The sequence below is a fragment of the Achroia grisella genome, unplaced genomic scaffold (assembly GCF_030625045.1).
Source record: "Achroia grisella isolate CSIRO2021 unplaced genomic scaffold, CSIRO_AGI_Agris_v1 utg903, whole genome shotgun sequence".
NCBI lineage: Eukaryota > Metazoa > Arthropoda > Insecta > Lepidoptera > Pyralidae > Achroia > Achroia grisella.
In genome coordinates this window covers 432,091-446,540 of record NW_026713061.1, presented here as the reverse complement: position 1 = coordinate 446,540, position 14,450 = coordinate 432,091, and the positions used below count along the sequence as shown (strand labels likewise).

Here is a 14,450-nt window from a genome sequence, read left to right as displayed (position 1 = left end):
TAATTATTTATGGTAGATTAGACTAAAATAGCCAACTTAGCCCATTTGGCATTATATTGATACAGCCATAGTTTTTAATATTGCCACCTAAATTTAATCTTTAAGTTATTGTTATTTTTGGTATTATTATGATGTAATTTCTCTTTTCATATGTACATATATATATTTATTATCAAATTCCAACTACTAGCAGGTAGACGCTCAGAGAAGAATATTAGTTTAATTTTTGTTTGTATATTATTGTTTTTCTTTTTATATATATTGTATTTTGTATTTATATTTTTGTGCACACATGTATATTGATAGTGATGGTGATGACACGTTTAATTCTATTTAGGATCATACCAGCGATGACAGCTTTCACAGCGCGTCTCTTCCCTTTGATGAAATTTTAAATAATACCTTTTCTGAAGTACCTAGAAACTTTAATGCCGTTCACATTAACGCGCAAAGTATTCCTGCACACTTTCCTGAAATGCTTTCAACATTTAACGTAAATAATCTTCACGCTATCTTCATTTCCGAGACATGGCTAAAGCCGTGTCTTCCTTCAATTTCCTACTCTTTACCTGGTTTCCATCTTGTTCGCTGTGATCGCACTGGCAGAGGTGGCGGTGGTGTTGCCATATACCTGCGTTCCGATATCCCTTTCGTTTTGATTAATTCCTCTTTCAGCACTAATCCTTCCCATGAACCTGAGCATCTTTTTATAGAAGTCACACTCTCCCATACTAAAGTTCTTCTAGGAGTGTTCTATAGCCCGTCACCTACGGTTGACTATTTTTCCTTATTTGAGCAACTCCTAGAGAACCTCCTTCCTTCCTATAGTCGTACCATTATTATGGGTGACTTTAACACCTGCCTTTTAAAAAATGACTCTCGGGCAAATCGTCTTCAATCTGTAGTCAACGCCTGCAACCTGCATATCCTACCTCTAAATGCTACCCATTTCTTTCCTAGCTGCAATCCTTCCTTACTCGATTTAATCCTTGTCTCATCTCCTGACCTTGTCGCTAATTTTGGTCAGCTGCCTGCTGATGGTTTTTCCTTCCATAACCTTATTTACCTCTCCTATAAAATTCGTCCTCCTAAAATTAAACGTAAAATCCTTATGCAGCGCAAATTTGGTGCTATCGATATGGACTGTTTGCGCAAAGACGCCTCAGAATGTAGTTGGTCTACTATTGGTACTCTATCTGACGTAAACGATCAAGTTGAACGATTTAATAAATTAATTACAGATCTTTACAATAAACATGCTCCTGTCCGCCCTGTCAGGGTTAAGCATTTGCCTGCACCCTGGCTTACAGATGAGATCAAGACTATGATACTGAAAAAGAATAAAGCTAAGTCCAAATTTAGGTCAGACCCTGACAGATGTCGGAATGATTATATCAGCGCCAGGAATCTCTGTAATAGGATGTGTAGAGAAGCACAAAGACGCCACATTCACAAATCCGTTGAAAACGGTGATCCAGCTAAAGTCTGGAAATTTCTCAAGTCACTAGGGGTTGGGAAAAAAGTAATGATAACCCTGTTACTATGGATATCGAATGTCTCAACCAACATTTCTGTTCTTCTCCTGCTATAGATATTACTGTAAAATCTAATACACTACGTAATCTTTCCTTCTTATCCACCCCTGACTGCTCTCCTTTTTTCTTTGATCAATTGACCGATTAAGATGTTGAGAAGAGTTTGCTTTCAATTTCTTCAAATGCTGTAGGTACCGACAGCGTTAGTCGTAATATGATCTTGCCTATTCTTGATATCCTTTTGCCCTCCATTACTTTACTCTTCAATAAGTCTTTGTCCTCTGGCGTCTTTCCCTCCAATTGGAAAGATGCTTTCATTATTCCTCTTCCCAAAAAAAATATTCCTACCTCATTCGCCGATTATCGTCCTATTTCCATACTCCCTTTCCTATCCAAAGCCTTAGAACGTTTGGTTCAACTAAGGCTTAATTCATTCCTAACCAGACATAATCTCCTAAATCCTCTACAATCTGGTTTCACAATACGACTGCTCTTGTGAAAATAACTGACGATATTCGTCTTGGTATGGAGAACTCCCAGCTTACTGTTCTCACTTTACTTGATTTCAGTAACGCATTTAATACTGTGGATTTTGACATCTTATTAGGCCTATTATCCTCTCTCAACATATCTCCCCCGGCTATTGACTGGTTTCGTAGTTACCTGTTGGGGCGTCGGCAGCGTATTCGCATCGATGACGCTCTGTCTTCGTGGTGCCTTACGTCAGCTGGCGTACCTCAGGGTGGTGTCTTATCTCCTCTTTTATTTGCATTGTTTATTAGCTCAATCACTTCAAAACTTCAGTCTTCCTACCATCTCTATGCAGACCATCTCCAAATCTATACTCAGGCTGGTCTGGTAGATATAACTCAAGCCATATCCACTATCAATGACGATCTTATGCGTTTATCTGTTTGGAGTGAGTCATACGGCCTTGTTGTGAACCCTTCGAAGACACAAGCCATTATTATAGGTAGCCCCAGATATATTTCTCAAATTTCTTGGAATGACCTTCCGCCTGTAGTCTTCGACGGGGTTCTAATTGAATATAGGAAATCTGTTAAAAATCTTGGCATTGTATTTGATCGTACGTTGTCTTGGTCTCATCAAGTCTCTGAGGTTAGTAGGAAAATGTTTGCAGCTGCTGGTGGCTTGAACAGGTTGCGTAACTTTCTCCCTTTTGATACCAAAATTGCACTTGCTCATTCCTTACTCCTTCCTATCCTCGATTATGCTGACTGCTGCTACTTGGATCTCACTGAAGAGCAATTAAATAAACTTGAGCGACTTCAAAATTTATGTATTCGCTTCATATTTGGTCTGCGCAAATATGATCACATCTCCCAGTATCGTACTCAACTCAAGTGGCTCCCTATCCGTCTTCGTCGCAACTTACACATCCTATCACTCCTTTACAGCATTCTTTTTAACCCAGTTACTCCTTATTACCTAAAAGACTGTTTCACATTTCTCAGTGAGAACAACAGCCCCTCCTCGCGTAATGTTAACTATCTCCGTCTAAGATTTCCCTCTCATTCCACTTCCTTCTATTCTAAATCCTTTTCTGTCCAGGCCGTTAGGTTGTGGAACTCACTGCCCTCTAGCATTCGGAGCATTCAATCGCTTGCCAGCTTTAAAGCCTCTGTCAAATCCCATTTTATATCCCTTTAATTAATTTCTTATTATTCTCATAATTAATCTTCCTTCATTCTTTCCAAATGTATGTGCACTATTAAGTATATGTATGTGTATGTATATATGTATTAATGTGTGTGTATGTTTATATTTATGTATATTTGAGTCATATATATTTATTTTTGTTTATTACGTGCGCCACCTACCCTGTTCTTATTTTTATTTCTCTATCCACCTAAAGGTAGTCTGGAAGAGATTGCTTAGCGATAAGACCGCCTTTTGTATCAGTGTATATTTTCCATTTTAATTGTTTTTTTTTTTTTTGTTTTTGTTCTGTAATTGGTGCAATAAAGAGTATAAATAAAATAAAATAAATAAATAACATGCACGTAGTGCAAGGTCCCATTATTCTTTAAATTTACGAGTTATATTAAATTTTATATATGATCTTGAGAGAGAGAGAGAGAGTGGCAAAGAAAACAAATTAATAATTTGAATAAACTTTAATAGCCAAAACATGTGACAATTTTCATTTCAATTTTTTTTTACAAAAACACGACAATTTTAAAATGAAAGTAATAAGGTAGGTTTACTAAGAAAATGTAGTTACTCGTAATACCTACATTTGAACAACTATTAACCTAGCTGGGGAAGTCAGAGGCATTGTTACAAACTAATGACGTCGTGATGAACACAGCGCTTGAATAGCCCACATTTTGCTTGTTATATTTGAATTCAGCATGGTTATAGGATTTTCCATCACTGGAAACACACTTAAAAATATAACCAACATTTTTTTATTGCCCTTGACCATGTTCAACACCTCGACCTGTAGGTATATGTCAGCCCAGACGACTCTCTCAGGAAGAGTAGATAAACTAGTTTATTAGGTTAAATCATACAGGTAGATTAAATTAAACAACGTTTAATAACTATAAGTTACATGAATACCTATATAGCTTATTTATTATGAACATAATATTATTTCCTATTGTACTTGTTACAACAAGAAGGATCAGTCACAAAAAAATCTTTATAATATGATTTTTCAATTACCTAATAATGTAATTACTTTACAATTAATACTTATTAGAATTATAGTAGGTAGATACAATAATTTGACGTGGCATTGGTTTTAAGAATATGAAAATCTCTGTGTATATCACAATTCCAACAATCAGAATAAAATAAGCCATACCAGAGCAATAAATTGAAAAATATATAACTAAAAGCATATATGAATTCGTTTAGCCAGTATGGTAATTTTACGCTAATATCCTCAACTTTTGGCGATTAATTTGGATGGCTTCCACTTTAATATTTCATAAATTCCCGCCATGTTCTCGCATACCTGTGGTATGTGAGAACATGGCGGGAACTTTAAATTGTATATAATTCATATTTGGTTAATCCAAACATAAAGTTATTACCATCTGTTGCAATAAAGGTGGTGTAACAAATGTCCATGTCGGCTGTATATAATACCTAATAATAATAATGTAGTCTAATTTGTATTGGGTAGCTAAATAATAAACTGAAATTATATATAAAGAAATATTGTATGTCTTGTTGGTATATATATTCGATTATATATTGTGACATTTTAGGAACTAGTATATTGCCTACGGGTGAAATAATATTTCTACATTTTCTGATAACTTTCAAATTACTCCAGTAGTTTAGGTAAAGACAATAAATATAATAAATTAAGTAATATAATTGAAAAAATAACATAGTTTTTCATCACATCTTCAGCTATATATATGATACTAATTACAGTTTTAGTTCTCTTTTATTAAATTAGTTATCTACTGACTGACCTTCATTAGTTATAGACTGTCAATCAAATTGGTTAACATTCTGCAGTAAGAAAAGTAGGTGCAGCTATGTCATACATTATCATAGTAAGCAGGATGTAAATGTAGAGCCCATCTCAGAAACAGGAGTACAAAACATGCTATGACAAAAAATGACACCATCACTTGTAAATTTTTCTCAGACCGCTGGTCACGCTCACTGGCACGTAATCGTTCGATCAACCCGTTCTGTAAAATAAATTGTTACATACATATGTATATACAAATGATATACCATATACCTATATATTATGTATAGTAAGTAGAATCATCATTATTACATAGTATAAAACAAAGTCGCTGTCGCTGTCTGTCCCTATGTATGCTTAAATCTTTAAAACTTTGAGGCGGTTCTTTTTAATAGATAGAGTGATTCTAGAGGAAGGTTTATATATATATATAATACATGTTCACTTCAATAAATTGAACGCGTCGACTTAATTACATTTTTAACCTTTGTTGAGAGATAATATTTTTAAAATATAGAAAGTATGTAGTATATTGATTATTGTTTAAATCTAGTCAAAGCCCTAAAATGAACAAATATAAAATAAAAAATATTCAGTGTCCATTTCTAGAATACAGATTAAAAGTGTCGATTACTGATTATATTTAAGGATGAAATATCTTCTAGAATAGAAGAATATTACCTATGTCCCTCATCGTCAGATTATGTAAGACATAATAGGCCTGATCAAGGAGAGTGGATCCCAAATAAAATGGTAGATGACTAGACCGTGAGAGAAGTATTATATATTACCACTCATAAAAAAACATTATATGTTCGTTAACCGATATATTATCTAATTCAGACTTGACATTCTAGTAGGTTACAAAGGAACGTTCTTTTACTGTACGATTAAATGTAAATTTTGAGGTTATTTTGTGGTCTATTACCCATCCACCATGAGCAGCTATCCAGGAGCCCGTCTCCTCGTGCAAGAGGTCCGCAATGGCGGCCGCCGGCGCTGCCACCAACTCGAGAGCTGGTTCTTCATCTACAGCCTCTGCTGCTTCACGGGCCAATGCTCCGCACACGCAATACACAGCTGCTATCTTAAATATGTTTAATACATATGTTTATTTTTTATTTAACAGGTCTATTCTAAAGATTAGTTGCGATCCAATGCCATTGGAATGCATTATATTTTATATTCTTTAATTGCAATAGCAATGTATTAATTTCGTAGTTTAGTCTTATGTTTCAAAATAATAGTACAAAAATGGCTTGTTTCGATATCGATTACATTCCAGATTAGATCAGTAGATATATCTGTATAAGTACATATCATGATTTAGAACCAATTATAGCAAATGTTATCATAATTTACTTTTAAATTTTCGCTTTTGGTATATATACATATATATTTATGATTTTTAGAATTTTTGTCTGTTTGTTTGTGCGTTTGTGCGTGCTAATCTAAGAAATGGCTTAACCGATTTAGATGTAGTTTTAACTAATGTAATGTGGTTTACTTAAACTAATAGGTAGTGGGTTTCGTTACTTATTGATGTAGTTTGTGGCGTTTTAACTTTATTTTGTTTACCATTAAATTATTCGTGTTAAGAGCCTACAAACTATATTAATAATATTATCGGACTATTGCACATTAAACTCAAGTTTTATAAGTTTTAGCTTTACTTAGGTACTTATGTGAGTAAAACTTCGAAATTTGTACAATATATTAGGTGGAAAAACTCTGAAGTGCGAAAGCTATTTGTAATTTGTATACAGCTAGTTCGTTGAGATATAAAATTAGGTGTATTTTTTTTAAATTTAGATTTTTTTAAATGTAATCATTGCAATAGCATTGAAAACAACTGACGAATCACCTGATGGTAAGTTGTAACCGTATATTTGAACAGCACCTGCCCTCTGTGGTAGATCTTTGCAATGCTATTCCGGAACAAATTTAAAGTGTCATATATCCGTATCCCATAATTTCACTGCTATATTTCACTATTAAATAGAAACATATGTTACAAAGCAAGCGGACGATAGTAATAGTGAATCAGAAGTACCCACGGCGATAACTTTGTACAACGTTTCGCTAAGTAGATATTGGAAGTGTTTTCAGTATAATTGGATTTAATTCGGAAGTTAGTTACCTACCTTAGACCACGTGATGTTCTCCCTGGTGATTCGCCTCGCTAGTGCTAGTGCCAACTCCGCTAATGCAGTGTCGGATCGCAGCATCGCTGACGGCGCTCGAGTGGCTTGTCTCGCTACATGGCGGAACACGTCGGGTCGCTTTCTTTCTAGAGCTGCACACAGCGCTCTTAGTGCTGACAGTACGCCCGATTCAGAATTACTCAGTGCTTCTTCACCGCATTCCGTCTCAAGCATCCGTTGTAATCGTTTCATCACTATTTTCTGGAAAATAAACATACTAGCGTTTATTCATCAATGCATAAGATTTGTGTTAAGGTATTTATATATATACTCAAGTAGTTTGTATTGAATATATTATATTGAGATAGTAAGTCTGATAGTCTGAAAGTATATATTAGCCGATATTTCTAGAGAAACTGAGTTCTTCTAATGTAAGCACGGCTGTAGTTTAGTAGGTAGACGGCATGTTGGTGTGATTGAATAAAACTAAGTATGTATTTTATTATATATATATGCTTTATTTTTAGCAATACAACATTGTAATAAACTGCAACCAGAGGATGATAATATATAGAGCAAAAGAGTTAGCATATTATTAATTTTGATTTTTAATATATAAAGATTTTTACCACAATATTCACTTTTAATACTGATTGTTTAAGAATATTCTTATTAAAAAATTGAAGTAGTAGTTTTGTTGAATAACAATAATGTTATGATTAACGTCAGATAATACAGACGTTACAATGCATAGAATTGTTGTACCTAAGTGCTAAAATTTATTAGAAAATATAAAAAAATATTCTATTTATTTTATGTTTACTAGCTGTAACGGACTTCGCCTCTTTTAATACTAAACATTTTTAAACTAATTTCATTCAGTCGTGAAAAATCTTTAATCCTTGCTTATCCTTTACATAAATAGACAGACATATTTTCTCATTTATAATATCAGTATATACTAAATACTATTTTTTCGAGCAAAATGTGCGCATATCAAGTGTTCACCTCAACTGTTGTCAATACCTCTGTATATCCCATCTGGGATGTAGTCGTGACAGTATGCATATACTATTTGCTAATAAAGAGCACCAGGTAATAAAGCATAAGGGAATTAATGAAGGCCTCGCTGTGAGCACGAGAAAACTCGTTAATTAATCCAAAATAGTAGCAAAACTTTCAGTGGCCGCAACTTTCGTAATACTCCATTTAATGAAGTGAAAACAATAGTAATATACATGAGTTTTGACATTGCATATATTTTAATGCCACTTTTTTACTCCATTTTACGAAAGTTGGTAAAATACATAAAATTTAGCCGCATGTAAATTGGTAGGTAACTACTTAAAGATTAATATTATCAAAGAATAAGTGTTTTGCCAAATCTTCTCAACAGAAGTAACTAGCCTAGCTGCAGAGTGAGATAGTTTATGGTAAAAAAAAATATTTAGTACTTGTATAAGTTGCGTAATGAACTATATAACTTTACCTTTTTTTGACAAAGCGAAGATCTTCGGATTTGCGTTTTTATGTATTGGAGACATAACGCGCGACCCTGCCTCACGATCTGTGGCTTCACTTGCGTGGGGGTTGCAAGGCACCATCCTATAGTTGCGGAGAGTCTCCGAGATACCGCCGCCGCTGCTGCGCTCGACACCATGGTGCTGAATCGACGCTTCGTACGGTCCAGGGGCGACAGGGATCGGGATTGAGAAGTACGTGTATCTAAGAAGGCATTGTAGTTTATTAATATAGTAAGTGTTCACGTTTTTAACACAAAACAAGTGTCTATCGATCATCTATCTTCACGGGAAACCTTAAGATGAGTTCATCCGTTTAGTTATGAAAACATACATATAGACGGATATACACAGAGACAGACACACTGACTTTTGCAATTATAAAATTTGTAAAGATTATTTTTCAATTTAAATGGTATATTTGTTTATAAGTCTTAGGATGCATTTTTATTTCAATTTACAGTTTTAAGGCCAGGCAAGTGTTACGTAAAGTTCGTACTTTGGTGCCGTTTATATTATTGGACGGATTATAGTCATGCATGTGCACAGGACCAAAAATACTACAGATATGAGCATGAAGACTAACAAAAGAATTGTAATACAAACAAAGTCACTCAAGTTACATACATTGTACAGTATTCTAATAGTTAGGCGTGACTGTAACTCATAATAGACATAAATTGTTTCCTATTAGAATATTATGTGATATTACTTTGTCAAAGTATCTACCATTACTGACAACACCAAAGACTTTTTAACTATGTAATATAAATATGTAAAGGTACATAATTGCACGTGACTATACACGTAGTGGTTATTACACTATGACAAAAGATGTCGCAAAATATATTGACTATTGAAGAATGAAAAAACTGGCAACCGCCGCATATGAGCAGAGGAACAAGTACCTATAGTATTGCAACTCGTTAGTGAAGCCCGTGGTACAGTGCATTTCTGAGGTTTATAGTGTCATGTTCAAGTACTCTGTAATTATGTCTTTCCCTTCAAAGAACCACAAACTGTTTGACGGCAGGATAATAATATACAGGTCCCCATGCAAATCTCAGTAGTCGAAATTCTAGTAATAATACAAATGTGAAACTTTGTAAAGCTATTTAAATCTGAAACTTTGTACAGATACTCGTATTTGGAAGTTTGTCACACTGATTTATGGCTGAGGACGGATTTAAATGAAGTTTAGTATGTTTGCTGATGCTAGATCAAACCTCAGAGATAATTCTCGAATTCAAGCCGGCTATATTGGTGAATTTACCAGTAAATCTAGTAATGTCTAGAATAGGGTAGGGCAAAAAAATATAAAATGTTTGATAAAATCAAATATTTTTTGACAGCTTAAGTTTTATTATATATGAAAACAATACAATATTTTTTATATATGAAAAGACCGTATCTACATAGAATACTAGCTAAATATATGAGTATATTTTTTTAAATGGCTTCGTAATCCAATTCCTACCAACTACCAACAAAGTTATTTGAAGGTTAATAACTGTTTTAAAAACTGTCTCTAAATGGACAATTATTCAATGTGTGACCCCTAATAGTTAGAATAACTAGGTACAATATGTTGTTAGAACACGAGTTTATATTTACTACATATATCCATTTTTGTAGATAAAATAGCATAATTAATTACGTTATATATGATATGCGTATAATGTTTATAAATATTATATTAGGTACGGAAAGTTAATATATCTTATACCTATTAAAAGTAATTTTGTTCTTGTATTTATATTCAATATAATGAATCTTATGAATAAATGCGTAAAAAAAAATATTAAAGCATACTGTCCTTCTATGGTATCAAGTAGTGTTGTGATGCAGGTGGAAACAGAACTCCATATTTATGCTTATTTGGGCTTAAAATTAGTCGATACTTAAGAGTAAAATGTTCTTTTTTTATGAGTTCAAGTTGTTGATACCATTTTACTTATAAGAATACGATTGATTTTTTTTTATTATTTTTAAATCGAATATAGACAGATAATGTATTTAGTATATTAGTAGGCAAACCCTGTTTTTCAGCTTTTAAGACAATACATTTCTACATCCACCGACTAAAGCCATCTCTGTATATTAACGTCTGTACTCTTTGCGTCAGATATAGAATTAAATCTATCGACACAAATTAGCACAAATCTTGACGTAAATATGGAGGACACGATATTGTAAAAATTTGTGCCGGCAAAGTGTTAATTTTGAACACATGCATCACTACAATAACTAGTAGGGGGTTTATTTATGTAATTAAGCTTAAGCTATTACTGTCGCAAGAAATTAAGAAATCTTATTCTCATACGTGATATGTTAATAAGTCCCTCGCTTGAGCCCTGAAATGCGGTGAGAGGGGTGCTGAGTTTTCTGCGCGCACGCAGTGGTGGTACAAGTTCGTCATCTTCCTCGCCCTCTGGTGGTGTGACGTGTATCGCGATGTTGTTGCCCTCTTGTGATTTTGTTCCTCCCAGTTGCCATTTTATGTCTGTGAGCGGCCCTATCTGAAAAAAAGGCAAATTGTAAATCTTATTAATATATCTATTATAAACTCGAAAGTTTGTGAGTATTGATGGATATTTGTTACTTTTTCACGCAAAAACTACTGAACGGATTTTGATGAAATTTTAATATAGCTTATAGATCAGAATAACATATAGGCCATAAATTTCACGCGCATGAAACCGCTGGCATAGTTAGTGTAACAGATATACTTTCATATCTGTTACAACCACAGTTTGAGAAGTCAGTGGAATTGTCAATTCTTAGTGATAACTTCACATACCCACGTATATTTGAATCCAACGTGAAAGGGGGTGACCCTACCTCAATCTTTCGTATTAATTTCTTGACCAGTATACCAAGACGCCTTCAGCAAGCAATATTTAAAACATATAACTGATACAAATAAGAACAGTGAGGTACATATTGATATAAAATAATTAAATATATCACGCCATACAAACGGATACAGATACGATAGATAAACAACTAAATCAGAACAGCACTAAAACGCTCTTTTAAACTGTTTATTACAAGTGCTATTTATTCTTTTCGGTATTCTCTGGATAAGATTAACTACGTATTTACTCTTGGTTATTAGAAGTTTTCAACAAATTTAAATATGAGGTTATAAATTTGGTTATATTCTTGATGTGGACGTGGACTGATTTTGGTGCTCTTTTTTTAGTTCTGCCTACGATGCAACACTGCAAATGCTCACATTTCGCTCGGTATACATATTTAAATCATACGTGGCATTTAAACACGCGTCATTCTCTCCTCGGATAGTCAGTTCGAAAGATATATATTGATACACAAAGTTTTTTGTGTCGGTTAATGTTTAACTCATAACTTTTCGGTTCAAGTCCGGGTAGTCTACCGGTATATTCACAAGATAACAAGAAATTAAATAAGTGACAAAACTTGTATTTTTACACTGCGGAGGGTTAACTAGCTACAATTTTATGCGATATCTTATTTTTATCCTAAAATTTGATGTATTAATAATGCAGTAATAAAAGCTCTGTAATTTTTATTGATAAAATAAAATAGGTCACTTCTTCATGCAACGCACGTTTTGTAGAAGCACCGAGCAAATATTAAATTCATTCATTCTCGATACAAAGCCGGACAAATAGAAAAGCCGGCCATATGATATAATATACATATATTTTCCAAAAAAATAGGTAATAGCATTAAATTTTGTGTTCTGATATCTATTTAAAATTTATTTTAGGATCATAAAATTATTATTTAAGTAAAAAATAAGATATTTTTCTAACTACTACGTATGTATGTATATTGTAAACTAACTACATAGATATTGAACTTACCTATTAATGAGTATAGTGTAACTGATTGTAAATTAAATACCATAAAGAAGATGTCATTAAGTTAAATTTAGATTAAAAACAGTAACGTCAAAAGAATTAATTAAAGACTTCCTTTCTGTCTGAGCCTGAAGTGGACTACTTACCTGATTTCTGGAAACAACTAATTATTATTAATAGACAGAGCTAATCGTTCTATCGTTCCAGTTTTAACAAATTAAACACATCAATTAAAGATTTCTACAGGTGATTAACTGTAATTTTATAGATGTTTAACAGATCACGTGCGTCACGAGCTTCAATAAAATAACCATAAGTGACACTATGTGAAATTTCAAGGTTCTACCTGAAACGATTTCCGGATAAGGCAACTACGCACAGACCTTTTTAAATCGTTCCAATTTTCCCTTTGGGGTTAACCATAAAAGCAGGATATACAGACGTAATATAATTATAGTTTTAGGCGTAAAAGTTAACAAAGTAATTATCCCAGAGGATAGTGCCTATTAAAAAAATAAGGAAGGTTATATTTTCAGTAAAAATTTTAATAAACTGAAGAAGTGTCTGTCTAAGTTTCCTGTATTTACTTTATTTACATACATGTAAAATAAGTATAGGTAGATCAAAATACAATACATAAAAGTAAGACAGAAAAGAAAAGAGTCTATTCTGTGAGTCTATCTTTACGATAGATCCATTACTATTACAAGATTCCTAGAGAAAGTCGTTATAATTACACATAGTCTGTATGATGTATTTCTTAACACGACCGTATCATACTGCAAATTATTTAAATCAGACCTTAAAGTGGAACCAGTGGAAACAGACAAACAGTGGAAAATACACCATAATGTTTTTAACATTAGGGTGTACTTTCCACTGTTTGTATTTTTTGAGTTAATCCATTATTGTACTGTGCGATATATACAAGTCAGTTCCGGACACTTTTTAGTCTTTCCGCAGATAGTAAAGGGTTTTAGTACACCGTTTATCTTTACATTTTGAGTATTTTTATTTCATCCTTTTGTTATTAACACAGCTTGTGTTAAGGTAAAAGATAATTTCCACATGCCTTATCAACATAGAATGGCCCTTTGTTACATAAAATTTATCATACTGTTGGTATCATACCTCGATGGTGTAGTACCTACATTGCATTACATTTTCCGATGGTCGTGGGTTACATTTGTAAAAATCTAGCTGTCAATAGTCAGGAATCAATGATACAAGATGTATTAAATTTGAGATTGAGAATGAGAGAATAGTGTTTTGTTAATTGCGCTACTGTGAAGTTAATATCGTTGTTTAAGTATTTTTAAGTGGTATTGAGTACTTTTATTGGAAACCTTAGTCAGTGTAGAATAATAGAGGTAGGTGTATACTTTTGGTGATGGTTTGTAGAATATTTGTGAAGCTGAACCAGCTTTAGCAAGAAACAAAGAGGAAAATTAGTTAATGAGTTTTGAAATTTTTATACTACATGGGATATGTGACCACGATATTTATATTAAGGTTTTATTGGAAACAATTCCATATTTTCACTGTTTTCTGTTTTGAAAATTAGTTTAATTTCAGGAATAGTATCATTGGCTACTCTTACGATTAATCATGTAGGTATACAGGGCTGGATTATACATTAGGTAGGTAGGTGGGTAACTGCCCGGGGCCTCTCTTAGTCTGCCCGTCATCGGCCCGTCAAAAGAAAAGAAATTGAAAATGTTCCATAGAGGGAACAATTGCATATATAAAATTTGTGTCCTCAATGACAGCAGCTATAGTATTATTGTATTTTATTCTGGACGTGGACTGTATGAAGACGAAATATTGCATATTGTTTAAGATTTTATAATAAATACAACATAATCGTATAGTATTAAATAGTAGGATATGGATGGTTAAAACTTTTTACTTTCACTCGCATCAACTTAAACTTGCCTGATAAT

At 33.3% G+C, this 14,450-nt stretch overlaps 1 protein-coding gene across 1 annotated transcript; it reads right to left on the bottom strand.

Moving 5' to 3' along the window:
• Window positions 1-3,685: 3,685 nt before the first annotated feature.
• On the bottom strand, window positions 3,686-11,915 carry LOC131853644 (uncharacterized). The gene is made up of 6 exons (XM_059204617.1): window positions 11,898-11,915; window positions 10,983-11,178; window positions 8,629-8,864; window positions 7,140-7,400; window positions 5,924-6,082; window positions 3,686-5,215 (listed from the first exon to the last, which is right to left on the bottom strand). Exons 1-6 carry the CDS (start codon window positions 11,913-11,915, stop codon window positions 5,060-5,062), a joined length of 1,026 nt encoding a protein of 341 aa, XP_059060600.1. The 3' UTR covers window positions 3,686-5,059.
• Between the last annotated feature and the right edge of the window lie 2,535 nt (window positions 11,916-14,450).